General features: G+C 37.2%; 1 protein-coding gene across 24 annotated transcripts in view; it reads right to left on the bottom strand.

Annotated features, from left to right (window-relative positions):
• Window positions 1-26,465, bottom strand: part of HDAC9 (histone deacetylase 9) — a 927,498-nt gene that overhangs the window by 222,813 nt on the left and 678,220 nt on the right. For all 24 annotated transcript variants that reach the window (XM_050783085.1, XM_050783067.1, XM_050783066.1 and 21 more), the window contains 2 exons: window positions 20,515-20,635; window positions 15,656-15,705 (listed from right to left, as the gene is read on the bottom strand). In XM_050783085.1, coding sequence (XP_050639042.1) covers window positions 15,656-15,705; window positions 20,515-20,635 — 171 coding nt within the window. The remainder of the gene's footprint in view (window positions 1-15,655; window positions 15,706-20,514; window positions 20,636-26,465) is intronic.

Genomic DNA, 26,465 nt, shown 5'->3' with positions numbered 1-26,465 from the left:
AGCTAATGCTCTGAAAAGCCGCACATGATAGAAATTAAGCTACCTGTCCTGAAAGTGGATGTGAAGGTATTTCAAATGGGAAGGGAATGACTTAGAAGAAAAGGAATTTAGGCACAGTCTCCTTTGTATAATCTAAATGCAGCCCGTTGCTTCCTTGTGGAAATATTCCCAGAGTTAAATGTAATACTATTGTGCCCATTAACAGAACAGGTTTCATAGGCACTGTGCATGTTTAATGTAGTACACTATCCCTCCTCAGATGCCTTGAACATTTCACCCTGAAAGTTGGGAAATGAAACTCTTCACCCAATTCTAAGCAGTTTAGTAAGTTCTTGCTGCTATGTTATACTGATGCTAGGGCTACAGGGCATTTTCTGAATAATTGAGTTTAAGCTTAAATAATGATCAGATGCCCCTAGAAACCTATTGGCAGACAGCAGACTCAACAAACAGAGGTTTTTCATTGCAACATTGATTCTGTGCCATTTTAGCCATGTTGTATAAAAGCTTAACCGTAAAATAAAATAAAAATCATTTTAACTTTTGCACTGTGTCAGATAAAGCGTATTTTTTTAAATGAATCATCTACTGTGGACCAAATATTTCTGCAAACAGCATCTTGATTTGGTAACTTAAAAATTACCTAATTTCATCTTCTAATGCCAAATTTCTTTTTGTATTTGCTTTGGGAAACAAAATAATTACCTTTTCCCACCTAAGAGGTATTTGATAAGCTCAACATTTTCCTATCCTTGATCCTTTACAACTAGGGTTAAAGCTGATGATTCCAGTAGATATTTTGTTTTTGGAAATGGTAAGAAAAGAGGTGGGAGTTGCGAGGTTCCAAGAAAAAGAAAAGCCTAATTTATTAGTAGATTCACAGAAAGAAGTAATAAAGTCAAATCTATTGCCCAAAGAAAGCAAAAAGTAAATATCTTTGGTCAGTATTTAAAGAACAGCATAGTGGGTAAGATTGGGGCACCTACTAGGTGCTGGACCCCAGTAAGCACTTTACAAACACTACCTATTTTATTCCTCATGAGAGCTTTATAAATGTATTACTAGTCACCTTTACAAAAGAGTAAACCGAGCTGTAAAGAGGTTAAGTAACTTGACCAAAGTTACATAGTTGATGAGATGAAGAGCTGTGGTTTCAACCGAAGCCAACCCTGCACATTAATATCGTTATGGACTGAATTTGTGTTTCCTCAAAATTCATATATTGAAGTCTTAACCCCAATGTGACCGTATTCAGCAATAAATCCTTTGAAAAGATAATTAAGGTTAAATGAGATCATAAGGGTGGGGCCCTAACACAAAATGACTGATGTCCTTATAAGAAGAGAAAGAGACAGCAGGGATGCGCGTGAACAGAGTAAAGCTATGTGAGGACACAATGAGAAGAAGGTCATCCGAAGACCCAGGAGAGAGGCCTTAGGAGAAATCAAATCTGCCAACATTTGAACTTCTAGGCTCCAGACTGAGAAAACTAATTCCTGTTGCTTAAGCCACCCAATCTGTGGTATTGTATTATGATAGCCCTAGCTAGCCAAATACAGATATGAACTGTAAAAAGATATTCTGTGTTGTACATTCTTTTTTTTTTTTTTTTTTTTTTTTTTTGAGACGGAGTCTCGCTCAGTCGCCCAGGCTGGAGTGCAGTGGTGCGATCTCGGCTCACTGCAAGCTCCGCCTCCCGGGTTCAAACCATTCTCCTGCCTCAGCCTCCCGAGTGTCTGGGACTACAGGCGCCGGCCACCACGCCTGGCTAATTTTTTGCATTTTTAGTAGAGATGGAGTTTCACCGTGTTAGCCAGGATGGTCTGGATCTCCTGACGTCGTGATCCGCCCACCTCAGCCTCCCAAAGTGCTAGGATTACAGGCGTGAGCCACCGCGCCCGGCCTGAATGTTCTTTAGAACATGATGGGCAATGAAGTGTCTACTGCAAGTGTCATAGGCATAGGTTTATGAGTGTCTGTCTTTACTGCTCTGTCTTCAAGGTCTGACACATAATAGATGCTTAACAAGTTTTGTCGAGGGAATGAATTAACAGATGAGAACAAAAGAATCGTATAGTGATACTGTTCTTTGCAGGGCTTTACTGTAGCTAAACTTCTAAACTACAAACACCACCGCTGCTTGGGTCCTGCAATACATCCATAATGTAGTGATGACTGCTTCTCTGGTCTTCAGATAGCACCATGTTTAGCCTCCCAGCTCTTGCTTGCCAGCATTTGGTGCTTCCTTTGGTGCATCATCATACAATGTTGCTTCTTCACTGAATCATCCAGCAACATCTGTGGTGTCCCCAGTGCCCTGGATCTCTGTTGTCATGCATCACCCCTGTCTCTCACAGAAGCTTCTCCACTCACTATTTTCCCAAGGGAGACAGACTGCGTAAGACTTAAGTCAACAAGATCCCCAGTGACAAGCTAATGGGAGCCTGCTATCTGATCTCTGAAGAAAAATGAATTTTGTAAAAAGCTGTTTTAAATTTGGATAAAGTACTATCACACAGTAATGACATATTTGATCCCCAGAGAAGACAATAAATCACATTTCATTTATCACCTTACTTCATAGATGAAGGAACTGAGGCCCAGCAATTTCAATGATTTGTGAGTTCATGGTCTTACAGGATCTTACCACTCAAAATGTGGTACACGGATGAGCAGCAATGCCATCCCTGAGTGCTATGAGAAATGCAGAATCTCAGCTCCCATTCAGTCCTGCTGAATTGGAATCTGCACTTTAGAGTTGAAAAAGCACTTTTGGAACAGTGACAATGTAAAGATCCAGATTCTGGAGTTCCTAAATGAAGGTTCTCTGCCTAGATGCTTAATCACTGGGACTTCTGAAAACATTGTCCTCCCTCCCTTTATTAGTCTTCCTGCAGTGCCTTGATTCTAATGGTAGACCATTAGTTGGATAGATAGGCCAGGTGAGACCTCAGGGTTGCAGGGCTTTCGAGAATCTTTAAATCAGGGAGTCTGTTTACCCTCTGCAGACCTGACTCTACTCAAAGTGATCCCATAGGGTGGCGAAGTGCTCATTTCCATGTATAGCTGCCAGTGATAACCTACATTCTCACATTTGATCCTCACAATAATGCCATGTAGGAGCCTTGCTTAGCCCTATTTCATAGATAAAGAAACCGAGTCTCAGATAAGTGAAATAATAATTAACATAGCCTTTGCATTGCTGGTTTCTCAGATTCCGGCTGGGCAGAAGGATACTTCTCCTAAAATCATAAAGCTATTCTGAGCACTTTTGTGGACACTTAGGTGTCAACACTTCGAAACTTCTAGAGCCCTTTCTAACTCTGAGTGACTGTCCCTTTTCTCCTCCTGTGGGATAACAATGAGAATCATCATTCTGGTCTGAGAACCTCTGATATTCTTTATTGCATTCTTTTTCAATCAGCTCTGAGGCTGTAATAATGGGTGTTCTCCCTTCTCCCTTGTGATACAACATACCAACTCCTTGAATGTATATATTTATTTCATGTTAGATGTTCTGCTGAAACCCTGAGAGTCTTGAAATGGAGCTGGGATGGATTTATGATGACAATGGGTGGGTGAACCCACATGCTTTCTCTCTTTTGTTCAACACTGGAAGGAAGACATGAATGACAGCCCATTCCTTTGGGATCACTTGTAGGTTATAATGCCCACACCTTAGCTTCTTTAGTCATGGTGAGATGAAAAAGAAACAGAGCAGCTACAGGGAAGACGTTCAGATTCCAAGTAAAGCCATGGATATGATGAATGAATACTGTGACTGATATTCCATATGGAAAGAAGGCGTGAACTATTAATGTGGCAGCTGGAGGAGAAAAGGGGCATGCCGTGATCATTAATGCTCTACCACAAACCATCTCCTGGTATGATCAACTGCTTTCTGGCAGCTTCATTGACCTTGCCTGTGCAATTTCTAGTCACTCTTTATCTTCAGAAAAATCTCCCTTTCACTGTTTACTTGCCAGTAACAAGAATAAGGAGAGGAATATGTTTGCTCTGGTGAAAAGGCTACATCTTCAGACTCTAAGAATCCTTACTTAAGATCCAGGGGACTCATAGATTTACCAAGTAATATATGGATTCCTGCGGGTTATGTGGCCAGTAAAGGAATTTGAGAGTCCCTGTTGTTGTTACCAAATTTCAGTGAACTACCGGTCAGTTCTACCAAGACTGAGTTAGAGACAGAGCCAAGAAATACCATGCTAGTACTTTCCTCCTGTTTCTTCATTTAATCTGATGTCCACATTGTGTAAAGGGTACTTCGTAATATGCCACTCCTTTTATTCACTGGACAGTGCACATTAGAGCCTCATTTCTCCAGAGTGCAGCTTAATAAAATTAACTCTGACTCAGTAGGTGTGCGAAATGAGATTCTCTCTATCTCATCCCACAGTGGTTTGGTCCAAGGACAGAGACTTTTCAGTGTTCTAGTTAGGGTTGAAATACTGTGTACAGCTGTGTAATTTTTTTTTACTCAAAATTGATGATGTTTGAGTGCATGGATTTAATACTTCATAGGAATTTCAATAAAAAAGAGAATGCTCTTGGCAAAAATAGTGGTTGTTTTTTTCTTATGGCTAGGGCTATTCTCACTTGGGAAAGGAGTGTTGACAATCATATGAGGTTGAAATTATGGTGAGTTGTGCTGTGTGTGCATAGTATTGTGGTTAAAAGCTTGGGAATCAGGCCCTCTCTACTCCACGGCCTACTAATTCTGTGACCTGAACAAGTTACTCACCTCTCTGAGCCTTTGTTTCCTTTTCTGTAGTATAGGAAACCTCATTGCATCTTTAGCAATAAGACCTCTGGGATTATTTGAGGTTTAAAAGAGATTGAGGCAGGTTATCATTGAAACGTTTGTGTAAAGAATGGCTAGTCTCTGCTGTGAGGCTGTGAATTAGCCCTCTTGGTTCTGTGAGAATCAGGAGGGTATGTTTTATAGGATTCTCTATTGCCTGACCTAATCTATGGTACCTTACCTGTCCCTTTACTTGATGAATAATCCCATCATTAAGGTCAATCCTCTGAATACCACTGGGGTCAAAGCCAAGAATTATATTATTTTGCTTAAACGGTTAAAGCACAGTCCTAAAAAATTTAGCCAAGTTTTTTTTTTAATTGATTCTACTCATTTAATATTGAAAATGCTGGGGATCAGAAACTGATTGTCAATAGTAAGAATACCCTGGAATTCAGACTTTTATCTCTCTTGCACTATATACATACAACAGGAAATTGGGCATATGGAAATTGAGACGTCATCATTATTTGGCCCATTCTATGCACCAACACAATGGGACCAACAAATCAGTTACCCCAAATCTCACAGTTCAGACATAAATCAGGATGGACCAGCCAGAGCAACTGAGGCCCCAATGTGACAATGTCATTTAAGAAGACACTAAAATGCACAAGGAAAAAAAAAAAAAAAAAAACCACTTGCAAAGGTCATGCAAACATCAGGACATTTTTATTAGACTTGAAAATGGGCAGGTGTTGGAGTGCTGTATATAATTTGCAGCTGCCCAATTTAAAAAAAAAAGTATGTCCACGTAACCTTCCAGGGACTTGGAACCCCAAAGCACACAGTGCTGCTAATATCTGTAACTACCTAGAGAGATATCGTACAGTCCGGGGCCTGCTACTGAGTCCCAAATCTTTGAGTGCCTGGATAAGTGTGTCCCCACCCTCAAACTTCTGCATACCTCCATAGCCAGCACTGAAGAGAAATGTCAGGATCTCAGGGTGTGCCTAGAAATTCAACTTGCCCCCTCATCACCTATTGCCACACCTCAATCCAGTTGTTAGAAGGAAGATCAGAAGCTCTATGTGTTCTGAATAGAACAACCCTACCTCTAGATGTCCACATCTTCACCAATGAGAGTGAGATGGGGTCCCCAAACTCTGAGCAGTTTGGGTATGCCGCTTCCCCACCTCCTGAACTTTCCTTGCTTCCCTACCACTCAGCTTTGCACCCTCAGTATGGATCTCATTATTCTCTGTACCCCTCTTTAGGTCAGTCACCACAAGAAACCAGGACTCCCAGGTCACCCCTCACCTGTCTATTCCAATATCCAAAAGGCAACACTTCCCATTAACCACTAGTTTTCTTCCCCAACCCTGCAAGACTCCACACCCCTTCCTTGCTTCCTTTTCTCTATAGCATTCATCAGCATCACATACATGCACATATATTTAAAGTCATTCATTCTTGCTTATTTGTCTCCCCAACTGGAATATAAGTTCCAGTAGGATAAAACATCTTCTGTTTTGGTCAATACTGTGTCTGCAGGTCCTGGCACACAATAAGCATTCAATAACCATTTGTGTGTACATAAATTACTAAATAAGTGAGCAAATGAATTCTGCCCCAAGTCATGAAAACCATTGGAAATTGTGAGTATAGTAAGTTCAGAAGCACAGAGAATAGTCTGCACCAGTGAGCACTGGTCTTTGAATTTCTTCCGCATTTGCTATTAATGGAGTTGTGGACTGATGCTGGATACTGCACTTCCTAGCTCTTGGAATGAGAATTTGCCAGGCACAGTGGCTTAGGCCTGTAATCCTAGCAGTTTGAGAGGCCAAGGTGGCAGGATTGCTTGAGGCAAGGAGTTTGAGACTAGCCAGAGCAACACAGTGAGACCATATCTCTACAAAAAAAAAAAAAAAAGATAGCTGAATGTGGTGGTGTGTGCCTGTCGTCCTAGCTTGTAATGAAGCTGAAGCAGGAGGATCTCTGGAGCCTAGGAGGTTGAGGCTGCAATGAGCTGTGATTGCACCACTGTACTCCCACCCAAGCAACAGAGCAAGACCCTGTCTCAAACAAACAAAATAAATTGGATGCCTCCAACAAAGAAAGCTGAGACAAGAAGGTCATCTTGTAGAAATATTTCATTAGATAACTGAATTTTAATCTTGTTCAACTGAGTCTGGATATTCTGATTATCTTCTCTCCATATTCCTATGAACTCCCAGGCCATTCCCATCAGAGTTGACAAACACGAATAGAAGAAAATCAACGCAAAGTCTAAGTGATAAGTACGATAAGATATATGAGTGGGAATTGAAAAGGATAAAAAAAAACACACAACATAAGAAAAAATGTGAGTCTACATGTTGCTTCATACTTAGCACATAGGACAGTACATAGTTGGCACATGGGACACTACATGCTTATTTAACAATGAATGAAAGGATGGTATATTGTCTTTCAAAAGAGGCAATAGATTAAGGAGAGAAAAGCAATCAATTTAGTTGCGAAGAATTTCACTACTTGTAGGCCTTAGTTTTTATTTCTTAAATGGTCACATTTCAAAATGAAACAAGTCATTTTGAGAAGTGCTTATAGATCGTCAGGAGGATCTAAACAGGCACAGCTTGTTTTACTGTGTCTCACTTTGTTACACTTTTCAGATACTTTGATTTTTTACAAATTGAAGGTTTGTGGCAACCCCAAATTGAGCAAGTCTATGGGCGTCATTTTTCCAGCAGCACGTACTCACTTCCTGTCTCTGTGTCACATTTTGGTATTTCATGCAATATTTCAAAAGGTTTCATCATTATTTTATTTTTATGCCCATCTATGATCAGTCATCTTTGATATTACTATTGTAATTGTTTGGGGGCATCATGAGTCATGCCCATATAAGACAGTGAACTTAATTGATAAAGGTTGTGTGTGATTTCTGCCCCACCAATTAGTCTTTCCTCCATCTCTTCTTTCTCAGGCCTCCCTAGTCCCTAATATTCAAGAATATTGAAATTAGACAAGTTAATAACCCTATGATGGTCTCTAAGTCTTCAAGTAAAAGGAAGAGTTGCACGTCTCTCACTCTCAATCAAAAGCTAGAAATGATTAAGCTTAGTGAGGAAGGCATGTTGACAGCTGAGAAGGCCAAAACCAGGCCTGTTGTGCCGAACAGGTAGCCAAGTTGTGAATGCAAAGGAAAAGTTTTTAAAGGAAACTAAAAGCGCTACTGCAGTGAACACACAAATACTAAGAAAGTGAAACAGGCTTACTGCTGATATGGAGAAAGTTTGAGTGGTCTAGACAGAAGATCAACCCAACCACATTCCCTTAAGCCAAAGCTTTATCCAGAGTAAGGCCCTCAACATTGAAGCAAAACCCTGCACGAGCAAAAAGATTACCACTCACTGAAGACTCACATGATCATTAGGATTTTTTAACATAGTTTTAAAATTATGTACATTTTTAAAGATATAGTGCTATCGTACACTTAATAGACTATAGGATAGTGTAAAGATAAGTTTAGTATGCACTGAGAAACAAAACATTTGTGTGACTCACTTTATTGTGCTTTTTGTTTTACTGTGTTGCTCTGGAACTGAATCTGCAATGTTTCCAAGGAATGTCTGTTTGTATCTACAGTAAATATCAATTAGAGATGATATAAATCATATTATTTGGAATATAACAGAATAAGTTTACCAAATGATTTCAGGTGCATATAAATATCAAATATATTAGTCCTTTAATAGTCTTATCAGTTTTCATAGAAACAATGACTCAATGCATGCTCTATTGCTAAGAGAATCATTGCTTAGTCATTTAATTCCTTTATTTTACTTATTATTTTATATTTAAAGTTAAGACACTCTTGCAATAATGATACTGCTAGTCTAAAACTCAGAAGCTATGGGTTTTTCTTAAGTTGGGGAATGATTAAATCCTAGGGATTCCACTGTAAACTACCTGCTTATGGCTCAAGCATTCAGAGAGCTGATTTATTTTGGTTTTGAATTTTGAAAAAAAACTATTGTTGTCCACTAATGAAAGTTTAGAAGGATGCTTTACTAAATTTGTGGTTAAAATACTTCACAAAGACAAATCCAATAATGACACATCAGTTTTACGTATTGGATATTAGTTTGTTACGGAGGTTAATATCTAGATCTGAACTAACTATTCAGAGTGGAAATATGACAGATGAAAAATACAAATGCTGTTACTTCACATTAAAATGAAAAGCTTAGGTGGGCCTGAATGTAGTTGCATTTCAGGCTGTAACAAGTATTCTTTTTTTTTTTTAGGTAGTCCCCTTTCCTTTGTCTACTCTAAATGTTCATTTGATCTAAGCCTTACATCTCCTTGGCAGTCAGAAGTAGCAATCAGTAGATGATCATATTTTCAAATGTATTCAAGTATGTTTTACTTTCTCAGTTTTTATTTAATCGAGCCATAGATCTTCTAAGTTAGATAGAAATTTAAAGTTCGTCAAATCCATTTACCTTCAGCAACTACAAAGCCTAAGGCTCAATTTCTTCTTGTCTCAATGTTCACAATCATTTTCTTCCTCTCTGTTATTGACATTACTTTGGTAGACACAGTTGCTTTTATACGTGTGTGTGTGTGTGTGTGTGTGTGTATATATATACTTTTTTTTTTTAAATAAAAATAGGTCTTGTGGCCCCAGTAATGTAAAAAACACACATAAATCTTTGATGATGGCATTTTTTTAGCCTCTTATTTTGTCAACAGAAGAATTTTAACAGCTTTGTGATATTCATGTTTACTTTAAACAAAAAAATGAAGTATTCTTATTTCAAAATGCATCTTGTTGTACTTAGCCGTAATGTCAAAGCAACTGAAAGAATTTAATCACAGATGAGATGCTGCAACTAAGTGACTTAAGGAGAAAATTAAGGTTTTCTTCTCTCATTTTCTTCTTTTCTGCAATGGGCATTGGATGCTTAATGATTCTATACATTTTCCCCTTTTTGTCCCATACGCAGAGTAATGTATACATGCATGTCTCTGTAGGGAGTGTTGTCTACATCCCAACAACTGTTATTGGGTATACACAATTAGCATAATCTATGCAATACCGGAAACTTCCTTTGCAATTTAGAAGGAATTCCCTGATTTTAATAATATTTCATACAATTTTTTCCAAGTCTGAGGCCACATAATCTTTTTATAGAATTTTCAGCATGAAACTAAATTCTCAGTTTCACTCAGGTGGCTTAGCAGTTTTAATTTTGCCAGGTGCCATGGGGTGTTCTTGCTAGTATCAATTGCATCAAGTCTGAAACTGATGAAAATCCAAATACAATTAGGAAGAGGAGATATAAAAAAGAGAGATTCCAAATCAGGGTGGATCCTTTTATTGTGCTGGAGGGAAAAAGTTTGTGATACTTCTTTGATAGCAATAGTGGAGGAAATGAATTTACTGATTGCAAGCCAGGTTTGAGTTGAACATTAATAGGAGGGAAGTCAACATTACCCTGATTACTGCATGTGAGAAACAGATGCTATCCCCTCCTCTTTCTGCTGATGTAACAAAAGGCATTGTGCTTGCTCAGGATAATTGGGTGGAAATAACATATGAAGAAAGAGGTTTCTGAGTCAATATCAAAACCTCAGGAACATGCAAAGTTTTGGCATAAACAGAAGGTGGGGTTTTCCCTCCTTTTTTGGAAGAAAAAAAATTCTCTACTAATTGGCAACAGCTTGGTGCAATTGTCAAAAATATGGTGTGTTCTATTGCCTGAACAGTCAATGCCTGGCTGCCTCCCACGACCCTGTATTCATACCACCCCCAACACACAACTCACACACATTTATTACTAACTCTTCTTGAAGATTTAGCTTATAACTGCTTGAGTAATTTCCATACCCCTCTTCTTTCTTTGCTGTTTTAAAAGCTTCCTTCTGTGTGCTCTCATAGCTTAGCCTTTTTCTAAACTAGCCCAATGGCCAGCCTGTGAGCAATTGAGATTGAGAGCAGTGGTCTTATCTCATTGGTTTTTGCATGCTGCACCTTGTCTAGTCATCGACAACAAGCCTTATCTTACTCTTCCTGCCCTTCATGCCTCATCTGATGGCACACATTATGGCTTTGAAAATATTAGTTTTATTTCAAAGATGACCATCCTAAATCACAGCAGTAAAATGCATTATTAACCAAGTTTTGTCACATGGAGTTTAACTATATGTCCATAGATTTGGTCATAAAACAAAAGCCATTCCCTAGTATTATAATAGAGAGGGAAACACCAGAGCAGCTCTTCGTAGGGCTGGCCACTAGAATATTGTTTACTGGTACTGGGAAGAATAAATGTGAAAGACCAATGTGGTGTAATAATTAGAAAAATAATATGAAGATATACACGTGGTATAAAATACAATTTTCTCCTGATTATGTGTATATATAATGCAATATTTCTTGTATGTGTGTATATATATGTATATACACACCTATATCTATAAATTTATAAATAAGAGGGGAGAGCTTACATTTTAATTCTGACAAGATAAAAGAAAATTGAAGACATTTCATCCAAATCTGCCTCTCGCATAGTGAGTATAGTTGGTATACAACTGAAATGTTTGCAGAAAACCTCAGGGCAATTCAAATGGGCCTTAAATTACCACCCTCTCACAATCACCTAATCCTTCTCCCCGTCTCCTCTTCCCCAATCACAAAAATGACGTTCCTAAGTGTGTCAGATCTAGGTGTAATCAAACAGAATATGAACAGAGGAAAAGTTGGAATAAAAAGCTAACTTTGTGTTCACAGATTGACTGAGTCGCTGCTGGAGAAGGTGCCTTCGCTAAACCTTTTAGAGCCTCTTTTTGCATATCTTCAACCACTTAGGCAGGCCCCAGTTCTGCCCATGCCCTGCAAATCCTCATTCCTCTTAGGGGATTGTGCTCCCTCGTCCACAGCTCCTCCTCTTCCAATCAAGGGTCTGACACTGCCCATTGACCACGTTTATTTTTCTGCCTTTTGGCCCTGGGAGCTTGTCTGCTGTAGGATAAAAGTGGAATTCTCTGCTGTCTGCAGGGCTTTCCCCAGGGAACAGAGCATGAAACTCAAACTTATATAAAATCATATCCTGTTTGCAAACATCATATTCCCTTTGCTTCTCACTGATCTGGTCCTGTAAACCCCAGCACAGCTTGAGAGCCCATTCCTCATCTAAACAAATGCCATAAGCCCCTTTATACTTTTACAACCATGTCAAAAAATAATATTGCCTGCCAATAGTGATGTGATTGGAGTTGCCTCCTCTGAGCCATAAAAGAAGCGCAGAGTCTGTTATCAATTTCTCTAAGTGTATCAGGGGAATTATGGGTCGATTCAGTTCCAAGTTATAAATGACAACTCAAAAGCCGCAGAAGCGTTTGAAGCTGGGAGCTGATGACGACATTATCATAAAAGCCTGCTCGTCCTTGCTTTTGTGGGTTTTTCTGTGGCCTATCAAGTGAAGAGGGGAAAATGAGGCTGAGAAATGACTTCAAGATTTCTTCACACAGCAGCAGGTCAGATGGCCAGGCAAATGATCACTATTTTTAGTGATGTACCCTGAGGAGTGAGAACTGAAGTGATCCTGCACTGGCTCTTGTTTTCAGAGTCCCTTAATTATCTATTTTACTACACAATGACCAAGGCCTGGGATTTGGTCAAATGTTCTTTTCAACTGCTGCATTTTCTTGCAGTGCAATCACACAGTAATAAGAAATGAGTCATGCCATAATAACTGAACAAAATGAAAAGCAAACACAAAGGAATTCAGAAACCTTGACATTGTTGCTCGAAATGCAATTCTGGAGAGCACATTTCACAGCACCTTAAATATCGTTCATCCACTGAGCTGCTTGACCAACACTAAATTACCATGTGCAAGTTTAGGGGGAATTTTAATGAGAAGTAGAGATGTTCTGATTTCATAATGTCCCAGGTAGTGTCCTCAAAAGCCAATTAACCCATCAGTATTCTGTAGGCGTATATTAAACCCGCTTAGAATGAAGTTATATATTCTAAGGAACTGGAGTTTACTTTAACAATTGGGGATAACTGAGTATTGCAGAATGGAAATCATCAGGTCAATCTTAGGTAATTTGAGACAGAACCGTGTCTTAAGACAAAAGTCATTTCAGTAATTTCCAAAATCTCTAGGGTGCTCCCATGTTGCCAAGTTGGGGCCCTCTGAGATCATACTGGGGATCTTTCATATAGCTAATCTGTTTGGGATTGTCCTGGAGGTGAAAATTTAGACTGGCTTAAATCCAGAGGACCCAGGGTTTCTCCTAAGACTTGTACCAAAACCAAAAATCTGAGAGGGCAAGATGGCTTTTGAAAGGCTAAGAAAACTATTTCATTCCTGTAAACAAAAATGCTGAGTCAAACTAGTTCACAAGAGCATCAGCAAGTGCAAACTTGCACACACACACACACATACACACATTCACACCCACCCTGACCTACATAAGCATCACCTCTTCTCCAACCTTCTCCAGCACTGATAGAGTCAAACTAACAATGCAGGGCTACTTCTTCTGCCTCTGCTGGCCTACCCCCAGATTTATCCACCACCACTGCTGCCACCATCCAGGTGAGGTCAGCTCTGGGGACATTACTAAGGACTTACTCTATGACCCACACTGTGCACTGTGCATTATGTTTAATATACTGGTCCAGAGGAAGCAGCCAATATTCATTCCTTGGTCATTTTGAAGAGTTTACTAAAGCAGTCCTATGTGAGAAATAACAAGTCAATTTGGGTTTAGAGCGGTTGTGTAGAGGAACTTTGCATTGAAGGGATAGTGAATTAAAAGCACGTCCCAGGTCAGATTTGGGAGGTGAGTCCTGGGGAATGGCCTCAATTCAGTCCTGGGTCATACATTAAATATACAGATGATCTTTGACTTATGATGGAGTCCTGATAAACCCATTGAAATTTGAAAATGTCCTAAGTCAAAAAAGAATTTAATACACCTAACCTAGCAAACATCATGGCTTAGCCTAGCCTAACTTATTCATGCCAAACACTTACGTTAGCCTACAGTTTGGCAAAAGCATCTAACACAAAGCCTATTTTATAATAAAGTGTTAAACATCTCATGTAGTTTATTGAGTACTGTACTGAAAGTGAAAAATAGAATGACTGTATATTCAAAGTATGGTTTCTACTGAATACATATCATTTTTGCACCGTCATAAAATCAAAAAATCATAAATTGAACCATCATAACTTGGGGATCATCTATACTTCTAAATGAGTGGGGTTTGATGGCCACCACCCTTTTAATAGCTTTGATTTCCTCCACATAGCTGTTCCCATTAAGTAGTCATTAGGTTTGTTTCATTTTTTGCCTCTTTTACAGGTAGGCAGCCATTCTCATAAAACAGCCATTTGAGATGTTGAAAATAAGCACAAAGCCAATGAAACCCATTTTAAAAGTCAGCTTATCCTCTGCTTTCCAGAATGATTTTGCAAGCTCCCAGCTCCACAGGAGGCTGGCTAAAAATGAGCAAGGATGAATGTGGGATGATGACTGTCCTATGCTGGTGGTCAAAAAGCAAAAGTCACTGGTGAGCTGTCACAAAGGGGTTATACCACATCAGCCACACTGCTGCACTGCTGACCCAGAGGGAGGAGGGGGAAGCTGAGGCTAGTTTGTTAAAGATGAAAGCCATGCAAGTGTCTAGAAAGCTCTTTTGGAACTCCTCGACAAGGACGTGTACATCACCCCCATACTTTCAGCTTTTTACCCTTTACTGTGTGACTTCAGGAAAATAACTTAGCTTCTCCCAGCCTTCACTTTCTCATCTGCAAAATGGTGTTAATAACAATGACTATTTCACAAGGTTGTTTTGGGACTCAGTTTGTTGGCAAACTGTAAAGTCCACACAGAGGCAAACGGATATAGCTACCATACTGTTTTCCAGAACTGGCAGAATCATAGACAAAGGAACAAAAGGCTACAACTCACTAAATCTGGCATCACCAAAATGATAGAATAAGCTGAAAATATTCGAGATTTCTTTGCATCAAATTTAGTTCTAGCAAAACAATTGTTTAAAACATGATATACATGTGACTAGTTTTGTTCTTTGCCTTCAACATCGAGTCAATTTAATTGACTTAAATACCATAGTCTTTGAAAACTTCACCTAGAATTATGTTGTTCTAACATAACACTTAGTTCTACAGGATGATGGTTTGTCACTGGTAAGGGTTAACTTTAAATAGATTTCAGGTTATAGGGTATGTTCTAGTCATCTACAAAAATGTAGACATTTTTCTTCATGTGTTGCTGGGTTCTAACAAATTTGTCCTTGAAATGTGGTCTAAATATGTTGAGTCAAAACGCTTACCTTAATTATTGAAGATAAAAATGTCCCCAAGGGGTTCACCAAAAAATGTCCCATAATGTAAAGCACTTTGTGATGTCTATGCCATTTTCACCAGGAATATAATGCACGTGCATACTCAATGTGATTCTAGTGAAAATGGAATTCGGCTGCAAAACTGTTAAACCCTCTTGTAGCACCTTTTCTCCAGCTATATAAAGGCCTAGCAAAGCTGGCTTCATGAGTGGGTGACCTGTGCAGTCACATGGGAACTTACAGTTAGAAGGGCCTTGCTCTTGGTTTAATTCTGTATTGCCACCATCTTGAAATTCTTAAGAATTTTTTTTTTTTTTTTAACAAGGGCTGCCATGTTTTAGTTTGGCACTTAGCTCTGCAAATTATGTAGGCAGTCCTGAAGTCTAGCATAACCTTTACTGAGAAATAACCTCATACATAACTGAATAGATAAATCAAAAAAGATTTTTTTTTGTGATTTTATGTTATTTAAAGGCAGTAAACCAACTCGTACTTACCCCAAGTCCACCACAAGGTAATGAGGAAAAAAACTTTTGAGAGTCATCACCTATAGAGTAAGAGGATATAAAAAACATATATAAATTGGGGTTATATAGTTCTTAAAATGTTAGTGTTTATTAACACATAACCATATGTCAAATGGCATTTATCACTTGATGCAAAATTAAATTAATAGAACTTCAGACCAATTATTCAATACGTTAATTTTCAGAATATCATTGTTCTGTCTATCTGTATACAAAAATAAGAACTGAAAGCAAATCAATATAAATATTATTGCATGTAGAGTCTGTTGCCCCACAAGAATAAACACATGCTCATAAGATTTGGGTCACAAGATTTTTTTTTTAAGTTGGCCTGCATGTCTGTATTACACACTACCATTTTTTAAATTTACGGTAACTAATTCAGCTATTCACTGAGTATATTCATTTAATGGGATGTTTTGAGCTACAAGGTTTATGCCACCACATACTGTCATTTTTAAAATATTTCAAATATTAACATATCTTCTCAAATGTACAGACTTATTCCTAATTTCTACTTAAGACACAGCTAAGTATGGCCACTTATATGAGCTATATCTACTTTAAGATAGAGCTGAGGCCAAGTACACCATAAGCCACTTCTAACATCCACAATTTTTTAAACAGTACACTATGACAGATAATCCCATTTGGGGATCTATACAACATCAATATCCATATAAAATATCTTCTTCAAAAATAGATGCCCAAAACTGAACTGTGAGTATCTCTTAGAACTGGTGTTTCACGGGATTTTTAGTAATTATTTTGTTTACCTGTACTTTTATTTTCTACATTATCTACTACATGAATAGAGAAAAACAGTAGTAACTGCTACTAAATCTTCATTAAAATCTGCCTGTGGAGTAATCACAGGGAAAGGCAGTGAACATTTCTATTTCATAGTCAAATGGTTCTGAATGGACTTCAGCATGTCACTCAGCAGTTCAGTGGTAGAACAGGTACAAATTTCCAATTCACCTATCCCATTCATTTGTTCTATCGATGGTCAATGAAATGAGAAATTAAAATTGAAAACAGGTTTGTAGTAGAATTCATATGCCACGTCAGTAAAAGTCTAAATAGCTTTTACTGTCACAGAAGAGAGTTTGTTTTGAAAACAATACATTATATGAGTTGGTTTTTTAAATGCAATTACTACAATATGAAAAACGATAAAGAAAAATGTATGTGCAAATGAAGCCATCTAGTTATAAAGAGAGATCTTTATTTTTACAAAAAGATGAGACATCAACAGAATTAAAAATAATAATAAAAATCATAAAATAATATTAAAACTGCAATATTGGCACCAGTAAAAGGCACATGAAAATTTCTGGGGAGGAGTAAAGTTTTCTTATGTTGTTGTTTCTAACAAAAATATATCTGTATCCTTGAATATTTTGCAAGAGTATATTCATATGTCACCTGTGAGATTAAAATATATATGTACATTTTAGTCTCTGAATTAACACAGTAAGTTAATTTTTTTTTTTTTTTTTTGAGACGGAGTCTCGCTCTGTTGCCCAGGCTAGAGTGCAGTGATGAGATCTCGGCTCACTGCAACCTCCACCTCTCAGGTTCAAGCGATTTTTCTGCCTCAGCCTCCCGCTAGCTGGGACTATAGGTACGCGTCACCATGCCTGGCTAATTTTTGTATTTTCAGGAGAGAAGGGGTTTCACCATGTTTGCCAGGCTGGTCTCCATCTCCTGACCTCGTGATCTGCCTGTCTCGGCTTCCTGAAGTGCTGGGATTACAGGCATGAGCCACTGTGCCCAGTCAATAAATTAGTTTTTAAGAGTAATTTAAAAAAGTTATTAACCCCCAAGAGAATTAGCAAAATAAGTATCCTACTTAGGAGAGATTTATTTAATACTATTATTTAATAACTACTTAGGAGAATGTTTACATAATACAAAACAGGCATATAATTGATACTTTAAATTTAGAAATGGGTGAGAAACTTTTATTTCACCAAACTGACTGGATTTACTTTTAATTATATTGTCTTATCAATGCACTGAAATTTGGCTAGCTGCAAGACAACTGGAAACTGGTTATAAGAGCGACAGGAATATTAATGCTAAGGAAAACCTTGCACCAGAAATAATTGGAGAGAATGTCTTTTCAATGTCACCTTACAGGGTCTAGAGTATTTAAAGAGATAAATGATGTTCATTTTCACATCCAATTATTTTATCGTCTATAGATGTCTTTCAAGATACAAAGACTGATAGGTCTGGTCATACTGAACTTTTATTTAAACCTTTCCTCCTAACTCTAGAACACAACTATCAAGGGAAATAGCATTAATTTAACTCAGAAAAGACATCTCCCGTCTGTGTTGGGAGGAACTGGGGGAAGTAGTAGGATATATGGAAGTGAAAGGAATGGATAAAAAGAAAGAAAACATCTTGATGATTATGAATTTCTATACATTCACATATGGCCGCTTCAACCTGGTCTTCCAGATACAAACAAACAAACAAAAACCCACAAGAATCCGAATTTCACAAAAAGCAAAAAAAGTATTAAAAGTTAACCTTTTAAAAGAATAGAATTATTCACTTTGAACTGAAATTCAGAAAAATTAGATAAACTTTTGGATACAGTAGGGAAAGAGAAGCAGTTTTGAAGTGTTGACGCAGTTGAATTTAGTGCTCAACCCTAAGACCTGATAGAATGCAACATCCCTGTTTCTGTGTACTCATGTAGCCCACACACAATAGTGAAATTGTTGCAATGATCGCTGAGAACTGTATATGAAACTCCACACATGTATAGAATGCTAACTTTAAGATTATCAACTGTAGGAATATTATTTCACATCAAATGTTCAAAATTAATGAGATAAATCGCTAATTTATTTAGATTAAAATTTTAAAAATTGAATCATAGGTACTTGCTGCTTTCATCACATACATACATGAAAGGAACCTTTGTCCAAGTTAAAATTATATATGGAAATTCATTTTTAAATCATCAAATTTTAAAATGATACACCCATCAAATGTTTTACAAAAATTAGGTTTGCTCAAAAGTGCCAAATTTCTTGAAAAAAAAAAAAGCCATGTTTTATAAATAAAAGTTTGATGTTGCAAAAGTTTAAACTTCATTTATCTTATAAATATGTCTTTTCTCTTAAAATGTGGAACAATGGTTGTTTAGAGCACCTCTCAACTATCAAATATGTGTTTATATTCACAATTTGATCAATCCCAGCCTGTTCCAATAAAGTTGGAAGGGTGATTTATACTTTAGGACCAGAGATTTTTAAAAAGTGGGGGAGGTTTTGTACTTGTTTTTTCTTAACTCAATTAAAAAATAATGACATGGACACAGTCCCCTATTTTTGAATGCTTGAGTATTATGACCTCATAAAATCATGACAATTAAAATGTCTGGTTTACTTCATCTTTTTGGTTAGTTGGGTAGGATTATTGATTCATGTTAAAATAAGAACATTTATTATACAATATTTGCAGCAAAAGAAGTATTTTATGTAAAGCATCTGCATGTACAGAGACTGGTTTCTAAAATAGAAGAAAAAAATGAGCATATATGTTTAGATTGATTTATTTGTATTCATAATAATATATGTTAATTCGATAGTATATATTATTGTTATCATCAAATATTAGCAATGTACTTTCTAAAAATTGGATAATCTTTATGTATTCCCCTTTGATCTTACTTCTCCCCAAGCTACTGCTACCTATACTGTTACACACATGTGTGGGCATATTTATGCTCACTCATATGCCTGCATGTCATAAACTTAGAGATGTTTGCCACTTGTTTAAAAAGGTATATTGTAAGTGTTATAATGAGTAACTGTTAATTCTTCCTTACAATTGCTTTCCAAGATACCTACCTACTATATGTTATCTACTTACTTTCAAATTGTTTAGAACCAGTTAACATAAAACAATTTTGAAATAACATTGAATTAGGTGAAAGAGTTCAATAACTTAGTGCTGACACAATATATTTATTTGAAGGAAAAACTCCTAAAATGTCTTTTTTAGTTAAAACATTTAAAACATGATCCCATCAGCATCTATTGCCAATGTCAGATATTGTTATTCACTTATAAAAAGTTAACAAAACAATATTATCCTTTCAGCTAAAATAAGGTTTGTCACTCGTTTTTCTTCCAGAAACTCGTTGTTTCTATCACTCATATAAAGCTTATATGAAGTTCTGCAACATAAATTTTATTTTAAAATCTGATGATAAACTTTCAAAAAATCATACATTAACAAAAAACTGTTTATTAGTTTTCTAGTTTTGCATTTAATGTATTATTTAATTCCAAAGCTAAGGCAATAAATAGATTTGAAATCTTGCTGTAAAATGTATTGTGATAGGCATAGTAGTATTGAGTTTTCACTTAATATAAGTTGTATTATTTCCTTTGTTTCTTAAGGTCATAGAACAAAGAACTAAAAGATAAAAAAAAATGGGAACGGTGAAGAGAAATTTGCATAAAGCATGTAAAAATCATTTCTTCTTTTAGTTTGAAAACATGACATACAAATTCAGCAATGCAGTTTTTTCTATATGCAAAAACACATTGTACAAATGTTATTCAAATGAAGGTTAATTTTAAAGTAAACATCATGGAACCTACATTGTCATTTTCTAATGCACGGTTTTCTTAATCTACAATGGCTTCTATTGCAAATGACTCATTCCACAGAGCAAAGCTGTTGGAAAAACTGATTTTTTGTTGCACTACTTGCCAAGTATTTTGAACTGACACCAGCATTGACTAATGATAGTGCTGGAATGTGCTGTTCCCAGTACAGTGGAGGCCCGTACAGACCTAGGAGTATCCTGGGGTCCAGCTTCTGTCCGTCCAGGGGGTTGGTGCCATACAACAGTGAGTGATGTTCAGAATGAACAAGCTGTATTTCCTCCAGGCTGGCTTTTCGACCTTGAATTCGCTGAAAGAAAACAGCAGAAGCCAACAGTACTCCACTGACAACATTTAGAAGAAAATGAGACCCCAAGTCACATTTAAGATGATTAATAATGGGCTGAATTTCATCATGTAGGAATGTGACACTGATTTGCTTAGTAAAATACCATAATAATATTTGAAAAATGAGTGTATGGAAGGTTCAGATCCAACAGATTGCTTATGCCTAAATGGGCAACTGACATAAAGTATATTCTTATTTGGCATGGAAGAGAAAGCTATAACACAGAAATTAATAGTTAACTCTTTTGTAAAGTATCAGCTTAAAAACTAATAGGGGCTACTATTTAGCTGATAATTAAATTTATTACAATCTTATTTTACACTTACCCAAATAAGTTGTTAGAACACATTCCTTATTCCTTCTTAAAGGACATAAATACGTACCATTTTATTTTAATGAACTTGATGATCACAGATACACTAATCACTTCCCATGTGTGCACCTCACAGTAGTATCAGTTTAAACCAATGTTCCTCAAACTGTGTCCCATGGGATCAATAACAGGTCAATATCTGTTTATTAATGGTCTGTAGTGAGGTCAGTACAGAAATTCAGATCAATATTTATAAACTGTTACGGCAATTTGACAATATTTTTATGTCTTTTGAATCTACTATAATCTTGTACCTCTTCAATATTTATTCCACTTTTGCCATATTTCATTTTTAACATTTTTAATAAGAGTATTAGTCTCTGACAGATTGGAAATTAAACAAAAACAAAACCTGCTATTCAATCAGACACTGTTTGAGACACTCTAGACTCCATCCATTTTTTACAAACAGGCTAGGCAGAGACTTTCACTCCATCTAACCAATTATAGCCCTTCAACGTAGGCAAAACTGTTCATTAGGTCAAACCTCAATTATCCAACATGCAAAGTGTTCTTTCTGGCTACATTCCTCAGCTGGCACATCTGTGAGCCTGATAAATATTGTGCTGGTACATGAAGTTAATTAGCCTTAACTTTTGGAAATCGTTGTGCTTTCTAGTATTACAGAGATGGTGTTAATATTCCACTTAAAAATATATATCACCACAAGGCAGCTGTAAGTTAACATTTAAGTACAGAACAACACTGAAATTCAAGGAGAATCTGTTCAGGGAATGCTGTCCGTTCATGCTCCTGACCAAGGAACCACCAGGTAACCTGGAAACATCAGGTGACAACACCTCAGGATGAGGACAATTCCACATTCAGCCTCCCTAGTTTAAGGTGATGCAGCTGCTGCCAGACTCTTCAATGTTGATGTGTGGTTCACTGAAGGGGCAGGCCAGGAAAACTTCAGTATCTGACAATCCCTCAGCATTTACTGGGCAGGAGGCAGGGCTGTGCTTGTCATTGAAAATAAATGATCAGGTCACAGTGAGGGAGGAATGGTGGGGGTCTGCAGGGGTAACAGGAAGGGAGTGATTAAAGTAAAATCTCATTAACACTTGCCTTTACGTGCTAAATAAACTCACAAATGCTTATGGAACTTTCTTTGTATATCATTGAAGTTCTGTTTTTGATGCTATCATTCAGCACTGTCTAATCCAATTCAAATTACTAGAAAAATAAAAATATGATTTAGAGAAATTATTCCAGGTAGGTAAGATCAGAATTCTGATGCTGAAGACTAAGAAAAATTTAATGATGGCCTTCTGGTCAGCCATCTTTCTGATTGATAAGAAAACATCTTGAACCAAGTGGGTTGCTGGGAAACATTCAATATGGGAAAGTTTACGGAAGACCAGAACAACCAAAGAAGTAGGATGACATGTAAAGAGACAAAATATGCATAAGCAAATTCGAAGGCAACATTAAAGGGAAACGTTTTAACTGAGATTTCAGGGGGTGGAGAATCCCTCAAGACAAATAATGGTAAGTCCATGGTTTGAGTCATCTAAAATTGGACTGAGCAGGGTATTGGAAAACAAAATGTGGCAACCAATCCTAGTCTGGCAGAATAACGACCACCATGAAATAAGAGGGCTTCGAGCTCTTCTTTCTATGGGTCTTTGAAATCCATAGCCACTAACATCATATACGCTGATACAGTGAAACATCAGTGTCTTAAACAATGTCAGTTCTGCAGTTAACGATCAGACCCATGTTTTGATGACTATCATAAACTTTCTTTGATTTTTTTCCCCTTTCTTCATTTCTATAAAGATTCTTTTCATCTATAAATTAAATTTTTACCTCTGGTATAACATTAAATACCATTAACGATAAGTATATCTTGATGTGTTCATACACTAGTCATGTAAATTTGCATACCATGCACTCTATGCTTGTCCAACACCTTTTCTTATTCTCCCACAATCCCACTGATTCTAGCTGAATTCCAGCCCAATCACAGATTTAAACACTAATCTGCTAACAAGATTCACTTTAATTGACAGTAGCTGAAGTGCTAGTAAGTCATAAGAACAGCAGTTTCCAATCTTTTTGGCACCAGCGACCACCTTTGTGGAAGACAAAAAAATGGGGGAGATGGCTTCGGGGTGATTCAAGCACATTACGTTTATTGTGCACTTTATTTCTATTATTACTACATTTTAATATGAAATGAAATAATTATACAACTCACCATAATGTAGAATCAGTGGGAGCCCTAAGCTTGCTTTCCTGCAACTAGATGGTCCCATCTGGAGGTGATAGGAGACTGACAGATCATCAGACATTCGATTCTCATAAGGAGTGCTCAACCTGGATCCCTCACATGCACAGTTCACAATAGGGTTAGCGCTCCTATGAGAATCTAATGCCGCTGCTGATCTGACAGGAGGCAAGGCTCAGACGGTGATGCAAGCAACACGGAGCAGCTGAAAATACAGATGAAGCTTCACTCTCTCACCTGCCACTCACCTCCTGCTGTGCAGCCTGGTTCCTTACAGGCCATGGACCACTAATGGTCCGTGGCCCAGGGTTTGGGGACCCCTGATAAGAGGAAACCTGCTGAATCGGTCATCCCCTTGTGTAAGATCAGTCAACTAACAGTAAAGACAGAGCATTTGACCCAGCTATCTAGCACTAACTTATTCTAACAGTTTTCTCTGCTAGTTATACTCTAGGCCCCATCCTTGCCATTAAAATGTACCACTATTACTGTGTTTTCACTTTGATTTATCTTTTTCTCCTTCTTGTTATCCTTTCTTTTGACTCTAAGCAACTATTTTACACTGGCTCTTATTATTATTATTATAAATATTTTTTTAAAAATAATTTCACTAAATATAAGGAAGTACTTATTCTTGGCAATTACCTTCTGCTTCTTTGGTTGCTAGAGAACAGCCCACAAACATAGTGCACATGTTTCTACAGAAAGAGAGCAGTGAAAACTAATTCAGTACCCCTCCCCCCCCAAAAAATGTTTCTACCTGTAGATAGGATCTGGAAAAAGCATGTTTTGAAATTTGTATCTCACAGAGACACTGCTAGGAGAACTTGGTGGATGACTAAGCTGAAAATTCTGAAAGAGCAACAGCTTTCTTTATTCCTTAACATGTAGGATCTCCTGGAGTAATTCCTCTTTGCCTCACTTGTAAAAATGCCTTAAATTTGTCACATTCAACTTTTCCTTTCATATTGAGATCTTCACCAGTTCCCATTTTCTGGTATTATCATCAGTAATTTAGTCTTTTATTTGTGTAGGCTTAAATATACATATTCCCACTTAATCCTTTCTTATATTTTCTACTTCCTGCGTACCCTTTATTATTTCATTTCTCTCTCTCAATGCTCTCTTGAATCAAAGGTCAATAGCATAATGAGTCAAAAAATAGGCTAAAGTGCTCTAATAATCTTAATTTAGGGAGTACTGATTTCTGTTCTCAGAGATACTTGGTCTGCAGGATATCTATGTAAAGTTATCCATAATAGTCTGCCCAAAAAGGTTTTTTAAGAATTCTGAGCGTATTGGGGCACTCAATGCAAATAAGGGATGGATTTAATCTGGAGATGTCTCACTTGGAGTCAATACAGGTCTTAAATGCATTACCAACACAGGCCTAGGAATGGAACCTCATAGCTCTTGTTACCTTCTTAATTAAAAAATTTTGTGATGTAGGACTCTGTTCATTGTTACATTATTATTCCCTGTGATGCACACTTAGATTCTTCCCTGAGAGTCTGAAAAGGAGCTATATTCACTGAGCGCTTACTCTGTGCTTGGGAATATGATCATGTTTAGTTCAGAGCCCTAAACTGTCATATTCAGGTTGGAAGTTTGGTCAAAGTCATTTAAAATGACCATATCATTGAGTCTCACAACACACCATGGTTCTTTCTTAAAGAAAGTCTTTCTGAAACAGAGCCCGTTAATGCAACCTGATTATAGAAGAAATGTTCTGAACATGATCTACAAAGTCATACTGTGACAGGATAAAATGCAGCCTACCCACACCCACCCACACACAGAGCACACACACGGTATAGATTCATATTTTTTTCTGCCAAGGAGCAGGGAAAAAAGGAAACAGTTCTATTCCTTTCCCTCCTGTGTTCAAAGCCTGGATTGAGGCCAGTGTCCTAATCAGTTCTCATTGGCCCTGGAGGAATCAGAACCTTTTGTAAAATATAATAAAGGGCATAAAATCATGATAAAATGCATGAAAAAGCAGTGCCTTTGGTTAGGGAACGAGAAATAATTTAGCAGAACAGATGGATTGCATTGGTTTGGTATTATTGAGGACATGAAAGGGCTCATTTTGTGGCAGTTCCAAACTAAGAGAAAATGTCCAACTTAAATTTGACAAGTCAAAGTACCTGCCTGCACTGGGGAAAACTCCATTTTCTTTAATCATTTTCAAAGTGGTGACATACTAGGCAAGAATTTCCACTGAAATATCTCATTTTCTGAAAATATTTCATCCATTGTCCCTAAATAAAGGGATGTGTTTTTATTTATTTTCTCCAAAAATCCAGGGCTAAAGAAATTCATAGGTTAAAAAAATAAAGAAAATAAAGAATCGTAAATGACCTCTTACTGTCAAAGTTACACTCTGCCACAAATACCATACTTAATATTTAATGAGCCAATTCATAGTCTTATTGATTTTTTTGGATGTATTTTCTTTCTTAAAAAAAAAAACCATAAAAATCTGATCTCATTGCTTATGTCTAAGCACAACTACTGGAGTTTTAAAATGCTCCAAGCAACTGTTTCTTAAAATGTGCAATAAAAATGGTTTCTAACTGCCCCTGCAACTGCATGATCTTCCATACAACCCTCCTCGTGTAATAACATGTACTTCTCAGAGTTTCTCTCATAAAAAAGGTGGGGGAGTGAAAGAAGGAAGGAGGCAATTAAGCAGGCAGGTGGCCTAACAGGCTATTGGTCCTTTCTGTGGGTCACATGGTAAAAAAGAGAATTGCAACTTGGGAGCCTTGATTTCTAGTCCTGACTCTCACATGTCCTTAACGTGCCTATAGTCAGATATGAGATATCTCTGTGGGCCTTTGTTTCTTCATCTATGAACATAAAGATGTTTGACTAAATTATGTCAAAGCTCATTTTTAGCCTTAAGATGATAGGATTCTATGTGAAATAACCTTATACACCATAGACATGTAATAAAATATGCTTCGCTTTGATTTATGCATTTGCCTTAGGGAAGCAAATAAAATAATTGCAATGATAAATTACTGAGGTTGAGGCCAAAGAGAAACCTGAATAAGGATTTTCAAAAGGAGTCCAGCTATTCCGTGATGCTCACTTCTTATAAGTTTAATCATATTTGAAAAATAAGAGAATTTTTCACAGCTTATATTCCTATCCTGTAACAATTTCAAAATAATAAACAC

The sequence above is a fragment of the Macaca thibetana genome, chromosome 3 (genome assembly GCF_024542745.1).
Source record: "Macaca thibetana thibetana isolate TM-01 chromosome 3, ASM2454274v1, whole genome shotgun sequence".
Classification (NCBI taxonomy): domain Eukaryota; kingdom Metazoa; phylum Chordata; class Mammalia; order Primates; family Cercopithecidae; genus Macaca; species Macaca thibetana.
Note: the sequence above shows the minus strand (reverse complement) of the source record. Positions and strands in the feature narration are given on the sequence as shown.